This window comes from Equus quagga, chromosome 4 (assembly GCF_021613505.1).
Source record: "Equus quagga isolate Etosha38 chromosome 4, UCLA_HA_Equagga_1.0, whole genome shotgun sequence".
Lineage (NCBI taxonomy): Eukaryota > Metazoa > Chordata > Mammalia > Perissodactyla > Equidae > Equus > Equus quagga.
In genome coordinates this window covers 64,800,663-64,809,592 of record NC_060270.1, presented here as the reverse complement: position 1 = coordinate 64,809,592, position 8,930 = coordinate 64,800,663, and the positions used below count along the sequence as shown (strand labels likewise).

Below are 8,930 nucleotides of genomic sequence, written 5' to 3'. Positions count from 1 at the left end.
CCCCCCCCCCCCCCCCCCCCCCCCCCCCCCCCCCGAGCCGCACCCAGCTGTTTCTTACATTTGTGCCTCTTCTTGAGCTGCTTGTATGCCTGGGGGGCCCTTCCCCCCACACCCACCTGTAGGCCACTTGGTTCATCTGTCCAGACCCGGCTCAGGCATACCTTCCTTTCCTGGCCTTTGCATCCCCTGTTGAGCTTCTCCTGCTCACCCCGCAACTTGCTCCCTCCATCCTAGCTGTGCCCCTGTACCCAAGACAGACAGCGCTCAGAGCCCAGGAGACATCTGGTGATGTCAGGTGACAGGTCTGCTGCTCTGCAGGTGTACCTGCCAAGGGGAGGGGCATGGGAAATGCTCCATGAGGGAAGGGGAGGGAGGGTGGAGGGGCGGTGTCAAGAGGGGCTGCACAGGTGTATGGGGGAGGATGAGCCTGATTTCGCTCTGCAGTCTTAACAACAGCACACGTCATGTGGCGCTCTCTTCTGGGCCAGCACTGTACTGTGTTTTACGAGATTATCTCATCCTCACTTTTTTGATGAATAAACTGAAGTTTAGAGAGGTAAAGACACTAGCTCAAGGTCACACAGAGGTCAGGCTGGGGTCCAAAGGGAGGTCTCAGTGGTCAAGTCTCCTGTCCTCCGATGGCTGGCCGTCTGCTTCGTGTGGAGGAAGAGAGCAGAGGAGCAGGGGAGAGCATCGTTACCTGGAGTCATAAGTCCCGAGGCGCCCAGGCTCTCCCCAGCGGGGCTAACCCCAGTCCCCTCCACCAAAGTGCGCTCCCTCCCCCAGCAGACTCAGTGTTCGCCAGCAGCGAGCGTGCCCACCAGGTGCTGCGGATCCGCAAGCGCGCCAACTCGTTCTTGGAGGAGCTACGGGACGGCAACCTGGAGCGGGAGTGCCGGGAAGAGGTCTGTGACTTCGAGGAGGCCCAGGAGATTTTCCAGAATCTGGACGACACAGTAAGGCCACCCAATTGGGTTCAGAGGATGAGGTTCAGGGGTGGGCTGAGGGCCAGCTGGACCTGGAGGAGGAGGTTGGGGCCCGACTGCTGAGGGCCTCTTGGAGTCCTTGGAGGCAATGGGCGCTGGCACCTTCTCCTCCCAGCTTGTTGGGGGTGGGCGAGTGGAATGACCAGGATACTGGCCCTATGGTCTTGGTCAGGGCACACGCGACTGCAAGTAACAACTCCGCAATTAGCTCCAGGAAAGAGAGTTTGGGGAAGCCTTAGGCTGAGATTCCCACCCAGCTCCTCTGTAGGCAGTTCGGTCCGCCTTCCACCCCACCTGGCCACCACTGCCTCCCCCATTCTCTTGCTGTGACCAAAAGGCTGCCATCTCTGCTTCCACCCATGCACCTGCTGATCAGGATGCAAGGGACCCAAGACTCCACGAGGTCTGTTTACTACACTCACTCTGTGCCTCGGTTCAAATTCTCAGGGGACAAAAATCTGATTGCTCAGGGGATCGGAAGAAAGAGTTTGTGTCCTCTCTGGCCCCCAGGCCCTGTGGGGGTGGCCCTGGGGTGTGGAGGCAAAAAGAGGCACTTGGTAAGGGAGGTGGCTTCCTCATATGAGGCTCAGGACCCCTCCATCCCCAAGGGCTCACTTCAGCTACTAGAACCTGGAGTTGTGCCACCATCTGGGGTCCCCTTCCTGTTCAGGGCTTTCAGGCCTGAAGGGTGAACGCTGGTCTGCTTCCTATCCTGCCCTCAGCTGCCTCCTCCTTGACCAGACCCCGCACTGCCTCTTTTCACAAATGGCCTCCTCAGCAGATGCCACAAAGACTTTCTGAGGAGCAACCTGAGCACATTGCATCCCTCCCTGGCTCCCCGCCTTACCCCAGGTCTCCCAGGGCGTGAATGTCATGCACGGGGCCGCTGCCATGGGGGGGCTTGATGGCACAGGCGCAAAGCAGTGGATCTCAGGGTGTGGTGGTCCCGGACCAGCAGCAGAAGCACCACCAAGGACCTGGTTAGAAAAGCAGACGCCCTGCTGCCCCAGCCCTTCTGAACCGGCAGTCTGTGTTTCCCCAGCGAGATCCTGGTGCTCGCTCAACTTCGAGAACACTGGCTTAGGGAAAGACCAGAGGTGCCTGAGATGGGAAAAGCTGGGAGGAGTCATGGGGGCTGGAAGGAGGCAGAGCAGCCTGGCCGGAGTTTTGGGTCCCTTCCACTGCAGAGTCTGCTGTGGTGGGAGACACAGTCCAGACAGCAGGCTTCCAGCCACACAGGGGAGGGAGGTTGTGCCCAGGATGTGGGGTGGAGATGGGCAGAGGGGGCAGCGAGGAGCCTCGCCTTACTCAGGGGGCAGGTGTACCAGAGGCTGGCGACAAGCAGGGGTTGATCCCTCTTTGTCTGGAAGCCCTTCCCTCCGCTGCCCGCTTAGAGGCTCCCCTGCCCCATCTGAGCCAGACCAGGAGGCACCGGGTGGGCTCCCCATATACGCAGATGGGTGGACCGCCCCTGACGCTGCCCCTTCTCTCCGAGACAGCTGGCCTTCTGGTCCAAGCACTACGGTGAGTGAGCTCTTCATCGCTGGCTGCGGCGCCCGCCCCCCTCGGGGTCTCTGGACCGCTGTGGGGACTGGGAGGAGGCTGGTGACACCAGTGACACCCCACCCCCACCCCATGTCGCAGACGGGGACCAGTGCGAGGCGCCGCCCCCGGAGCACCCGTGCGACAGTCCGTGTTGCGGGCAGGGCACCTGCATCGACGGCATCGGCGGCTTCCGCTGCGAGTGCAGCCGGGGCTGGGAGGGCCGCTTCTGCGTGCACGGTGAGAGGGCCGGCCCGGCCCGGCAGGGGCGCGGGGGTCCCGGGGGCTGGCCGGGCGTCGGGGCGCGGCGAGCGTGGGGGCCAGCCGGGCGGGGGTCCAGGCGCGCCGTGCCACCGTGCCCCCGTGCCCGGTGTCCTCCGGCGCCCCCTCCTTGTCCGCGCAGAGGCGCGCTTCTCCAACTGCTCGGTGGACAACGGCGGCTGCGCGCACTACTGCCTGGAGGAGGCGGACAGGCGCAGCTGCGGCTGCGCGCCCGGCTACCGGCTCGGGGACGACCACCTGCAGTGCGAGCCTGAAGGTAAGCCCCGAGCGGGAGGGACGGCGGGGCGCAGGGAGGCTCCGGGGGGTGAGCGAGGAACGGGGTTGAGTCCCAGTCAAGGGAGACGGGCTTGCCCCGCCAGGTACCCCTGCAGTGCGGCCAGCCGGCAGGAGGGAGGCTGCCCTCGCCCCCGGCATCCCGCCTGCTCTTTTCCCGGCTTGCCCACCTTCCTCTAGGTGCCCCCGCTCACCTTGGGCAACTCCTGGAGCTTGAACCCATACGTAGCTCGCCTCCCAAACTCCGAGAGGATGCAGGGGGCCAGGCCTCCAGCCCCTTCCTCCATCTATGTTGTATGGCTCCATTTCCTTAAGACATCTGTCCATCACAGCACCCATTCCCCCTTCAACCCTGGCTTCTCAGAGAAGAGATAGGACCCACGATTCTGCCTTCTTTTCTATTTTCCTTTTTATATGTTTTAATTTTGTCAAATTTATATATGTACAAAGAAATAAGAGTTTTCCAGTTCCTATAATGCGTTTCAGCGGGCTGTCCCTTGCCGGGGGTCTCTTTCATTGGTTGTGCAGTGCCCTGGGTGGACCCTTGTAATGTGGAAATTCGTGTCTTCCACTTCGAGGAGTGTTTCTTCAGTTACTTCTTTGATGATCTCCTCTCTGCTTTCTCTCTTCTCTTTCTGGACCTCCTGTATTCAGATCTCTTTTCTTGGGGGATCTGCTACTTTTATTATCTTTTCTATTTTCCATCTCTTTGACTTGTTCTTCTTTCGGGGAACTTCCCACAACTTTATGTTCCAATCCTTTTACTGAAAAAAATTTCTAACTTTTTATTTTGAAATAAGTAGAGGTTCTCAGGAAGTTGCAAAGCCATGCCTGGTGGACCTGTCAGCCTGTGGGCTTTCCTGCAAGGCCCCGCAGGCCCGGGTCACTGGCGAGCCTCTGCTGCCCAGGCCCTTAGGTCTTTACTTTAGGCCGATTTTGGAGAGGAATCCTCCAAGCTCAGGCTTGGGTGGTTCTGGCCTGGCTTCCAGCCGCTCGGAGCAGGGTGGGGAAGGGGAGCTGGCGTCTGCTGCAGATGTCTGCGTGACTCCCTCTGGTCAGCCTTGCACGCCACTCTTTCCTGTGGCAGTGCCTGGAGTCCCAAGGTCACAGTCTCTGGTTCACCCTCTGCAAAGAGTACACCTGTGGTCTTCTGCAGGGGTGAGAGAGGAGAGTCAAGCTACTGATGAGGGGTTGGGACAGGGGTCTATGGCTCTAGCAGCTTCTTTTACAAACTCTCACCATTCCTGTCTGCACCTCCCTGCCCCCCATACCATGTCCTTCAGAAGCCCTGAGGCTTCCTGGGAGCCTGTGGTCAGAGCTCTGCTTCTGGCATCCCCTGTCACTGGCTGGAGTTTTTGCGTTCTCAGTCGGCCAAGTCATTTGCCATGTCCACCTGCTGTCCAGCTCCTGGAATTTTGTTGCTGTTGTCGTGTCTCCATTCTCTGCATGGTGCAGTTCCCTCGCTGGTGCTTTCCCATTGCTCTTACAAGTCTCCAACTCTCAGCCTAGCAGGAAGGGCCCCTCACAGGCAGCCCCTGGCAGACCTCCCAGCCCTCAGGGCTCTGTCATGTGCTCTCTCCTCTTGGCAGAGGACCTCGTAACCATGCTGAGAGCTACTTTGAGGCTCTCCAGGAATGCCCACCTCCTCCTCCCCATAGTTTCTCACCTCTGTTAGGAGCTTGGCAGCATCCCAGCATGAGACCTTACTTATGTATCTCAGAGAATGCTCCCAACAGCCCTGAGGTATACTGAGCTCCATTAGATTTAACAACCTGCCCAAAGACACAGCAAGCTCATGATGCTGTGACTAAGGCAGTGTCTGATCTTTGCCATTAGGTGGCACTGTTTGTTGACTGACTGACTAACTCGAGGGGTTTGCAGGTTAATATAATTGAGTATCTAAGCATCATTTACCCTTTTAACCCTACAATGTGGCCAACTAGCCTGCAGGCCAGAGGTGGACAAGGATGGGATGGCAGCCTTGGGAGTAGTGCCCGGCAGGCACTCACCAGCTCCCCCTACTTTCAGTGATGTTCCCTTGTGGGAGGCCGGGCAAGCGAACTGAGAAGAGGCGCAAGAACCTGAAACGTGACACAGAACAAGCAGACCAACTAGATCCGAGGCTCGTCAATGGGCAGTTGACCAGATGGGGAGACAGCCCCTGGCAGGTGAGAGATGAGGCGGCAGCCGCCTCTCATCGGCTGGGTCAGGGGTCACTGAGCCCTTCCTGCTCAGGATGCACAGATGGGGAGGGGACGTGTTGTCTTTGCTGGGTAGGGAGAGTGGAGAGTGCCAAGGGGGGCATTCAGAGAAAGTTGGAGGGAACCCACTGGGAGAGGAGCAGCCAGGGCAGGGTGGGGTGCAGGGGTATCCCAGGTACAGGGCAGGGGGCCCGGTGCTTGGCGAATGTGCAGGAAGGAGAGCTGTAGTTTACAAAGAGCTGGACGGATGCTGCTCTGCTGGTGGGGTTTCAGGCAGAGGCCCTGCTGATGGGAGAAGTGTTTTGCGTGGGCGAAGGCTGGGAGGGAGGGTCGACCCCTGAGTTCCTCTCCAGCCTCACCATGGGCACTAGCACTCATTTGGCCCCCTCTCTGCTGGGCACTGGGGGGAGAGACATCAAGAAGCGGGGGATGGGCAGGCCTTGGGGAGCTCACCAGGCTCTGGGAGGGACAGGCCCCTAAACACACAGCAACCCAGAGGGACCAGAGCCAGGACGGCCAGCAGGACAGGGGCTGAGGGAACCCCGAGGGGGACACCTGAGGCAGCCTGGGGGCCTCAAAGGCTTCTCAGAGGACCCGAGGCTCGGCCTGAACCCCAAGGGTGAGAAGAATTCTCTGGGTGCTGCTGAGCATGACTGCAGGACAGTGTGGGCAAAGGCAGGGGATGCCTTGGAACAGGCCAGTTCTGTAAAACATGCAGAAATAGAAGATACCAGAAGAGGGCTGTAAGTCCATGCCCATGGTTCCCATACCTATGTCCAGGGAACCCAGGAAAGACCTCCTTCTGCAGCCAGTGACTCAGGCTTGAGAACCGTGCGAGGGGCTGTGGTGAGGCCCAGCCCGGACTGGGAGTTGTCAGAAGGTAGTGCTGTGACGTCCCCCTCCCCGCCCCCATTCCAGGTGATCCTGCTGGACTCCAAGAGGAAGCTGGCCTGTGGAGCGGTGCTCATCCACACCTCCTGGGTGCTGACAGCGGCCCACTGCATGGAGGACTCCAAGAAGCTCATCGTCAGGCTCGGTGCGGGCTGGAGCCAGGCGGGAGGGGCCACCAGAGACAGGGTGGCAGGTTTGGGGACCTTGGTCTCTGGGCTGCTTGAGCTCTACGGATGGTGTTTGGGGGAAGAGGCCCAAGTGCCCCCACCCCGCCTCTGCTGCGGTGGAATTCCAGACACGGGGACACCTGGTATCTTGCAGGCAGGGCATTCTCTGGTGCCCTTGTCCAATCTGGGCCCTGGTGCTTACACACACGTGTTTGCAGGCAAGGGGGTTACACACACACTTGCCTCTTCACTCTCTGGTGGGGCAGGCTGCGTGTGTGGGCCTCCGGCACCCTCAGGCACAGAGACCCACGAGGTGGCCACATGGCCGGCTCAGAGCCAGGCTTCACATAGACTGATGAGGGTGGAGCCATGCGGCGGGGCCCTGGCGTCTGCCACAACAGCGGCTGCTTCCCTGCAGTAGTCCAGGGTCCCCAGGCCAAGCCCGCTTTACACCAGCTTCTGGAGGGGCTCTCACTCCACTCTCTATGCAAAAAAGAAGGAAAAGCTGTGTTGAGAATGACCAAATTCACTCTCTGCAGTTACCTCCAGCACAACCAATGGCCAGTGGCCTCCAGTGGGGCTCCACTTGGAATTCCCAGCGCCTCCTCCCTGCCCCCCGCCCCTTCTAGGAACCATCGGCCTTGCCTGAGAGGACCTTGTCTCTTTGTGGGGTCCGGATCTTTCTTCCCTAGTCTGCCTGGGTCCTGTTGGCCCTCCCCTCTGGGTCTTGCTGCTCTTAACCTCGCACCCCATCGTGGCGTGCCCCTGCCTTGTGCTCAGGCCATGTCTCTGCTGGCAGGAGAGTTGTGTCTCTCCAGCTGCAGTCACCACCTTCCTGTGTGGCTCTGCTCTGTGTCCTAGGTTTCTAGGAGCCTTGGGCTTCCCTGCTCACTGCCCACTGCTGGTTACTTCCCAGGCCCTACTCTCCGCCTGTGAGCGAGTCCTGAATTCAGACCAGCATACTGCCCCTTTGGGATTGACACCCATGGGCTGCTACCCTTGATAGGGATCTGAGGTACAGACAAGTGGCCCCCGTGACAGTCCCTGGGACACGCAGTGACCACTTCAGCTGTGGACCCACTTCCTGCCTCCCACCAGGGCCTGCATGAGTGCAGTGATCCTGTTGGCCTCCCCCAAGCCCACTCTGACCACCCCTCTGCCCTGCAGGGGAGTATGACCTGCGGCGCCGGGAGAATGGGGAGGTGGACCTGGACATCCAGGAGGTCATCATGCACCCCAACTACAGCAAGAGCAGCAGCGACAACGACATCGCACTGCTCCGCCTGGCCCGGCCTGCCACCCTCTCGCAGACCATCGTGCCCATCTGCCTCCCGGACAGCGGCCTTTCAGAGCGCAAGCTCACCCAAGCTGGGCAGGAGACAGTGGTGACGGGCTGGGGCTACCGCAGTGAGACCAAGAGAAACCGCACCTTCGTCCTCAACTTCATCAAGGTCCCTGTGGTGCCGCATAGCGAGTGCGTGCGGACCATGCACAACTTAGTCTCTGAGAACATGCTGTGCGCCGGCATCCTCGGGGACACGAGGGACGCCTGTGAGGGTGACAGTGGGGGGCCTATGGTCGCCCCCTTCCGTGGCACGTGGTTCCTGGTGGGCCTGGTGAGCTGGGGTGAAGGCTGTGGGCGCCTCCACAACTACGGCGTTTACACTAAAGTCAGCCGCTACCTCGACTGGATTCATGGCCACATCAGGGCTGCCGAGGCCTCCCTCAAGAGCCAGGTGCCTTAGCTTCCCTCCCTCCTGTGTCTGGACCCCAGAGGCCACTCTTGAAGGGCAGCTGGGTTGTTGAATGGCAGTGTATGGGACATTAAATGGGGCATGCAACAAGCACACCAGCTTCTGTCTCTCTATCCGTCTTCTAGGCTTTCCTGGAGGGAAGTTTATGGAGCATCTGCTGCATGTCCCACACTTTACAAACAATCTTATGGAGCCCCCACAGCGACTCTGGGGTGGGGAGGAGCAGATCCAAGTTTTGTGGGGTCTGAAGCTGACAACATCTGGGGGGGGGCTCTCTTTATGGAAAAGAATAAAAAATGTGACTACAAACTGTGAGAGCCCCTCCCAGGGCCTTGGAAGGAGCCTGTGCAAGTCAGGGATCCCGAAGCTGGAGCAGCACGGTAAACCCTGCTGAGAAGGGAGAGGTTTTTAGCTCATGTTACAGAGGAAGAAACTGAGGTTCAGGAAAGTTTACTGGGTGGAACCAGGATTCAAGTCTAAATCTGACTCCCCACCTCGGGTGCTGCTGTCTCTTCTCCGCGGTTCCTGGAGGACAGCTGTTTTGAGCACCTGCTGGTGTGGAGCCATCATCGGCCCTGTGGCAGAAGTGGCCAGAGGCCCAGAAGGTCTGGTTGCACCCAGGAGATTGGTTCCGCCCAGAAGGAGCTCACAGTGTAGCTGGGGAAGCTATTTAAGAACGATGTTACATAATCATGAATAGCAGTAATCAAGAGGCACTGTCTTGACCCAGCCTTATAGGCATTACTGGATGAGACACAGAAATACGTTAGGATGGACCTGATAGAGAGGGATAGTGGCGAGACAAAGCCAAGACAATTAGTCTAAAGTCAAACT

The 8,930-nt window shown here is 59.3% G+C and overlaps 1 protein-coding gene across 6 annotated transcripts in view; it reads left to right on the top strand.

Moving 5' to 3' along the window:
- The window catches only part of PROC (protein C, inactivator of coagulation factors Va and VIIIa), an 11,701-nt gene extending 3,512 nt beyond the window's left edge, over nt 1-8,189 (top strand). For 3 of the 6 annotated variants that reach the window (XM_046657841.1, XM_046657843.1, XM_046657845.1), the window contains 7 exons: nt 790-956; nt 2,486-2,510; nt 2,631-2,768; nt 2,932-3,066; nt 5,112-5,251; nt 6,203-6,320; nt 7,510-8,189. In XM_046657841.1, coding sequence (XP_046513797.1) covers nt 790-956; nt 2,486-2,510; nt 2,631-2,768; nt 2,932-3,066; nt 5,112-5,251; nt 6,203-6,320; nt 7,510-8,087 — 1,301 coding nt within the window. In that variant the 3' untranslated portion in view covers nt 8,088-8,189. Of the gene's footprint in view, nt 1-786; nt 957-2,485; nt 2,511-2,630; nt 2,769-2,931; nt 3,067-5,111; nt 5,252-6,202; nt 6,321-7,509 lie in introns of all 6 variants that reach the window. The other 3 variants (XM_046657840.1, XM_046657842.1, XM_046657844.1) reach the window with 1 other exon arrangement.
- The last annotated feature ends 741 nt before the right edge of the window (nt 8,190-8,930 follow it).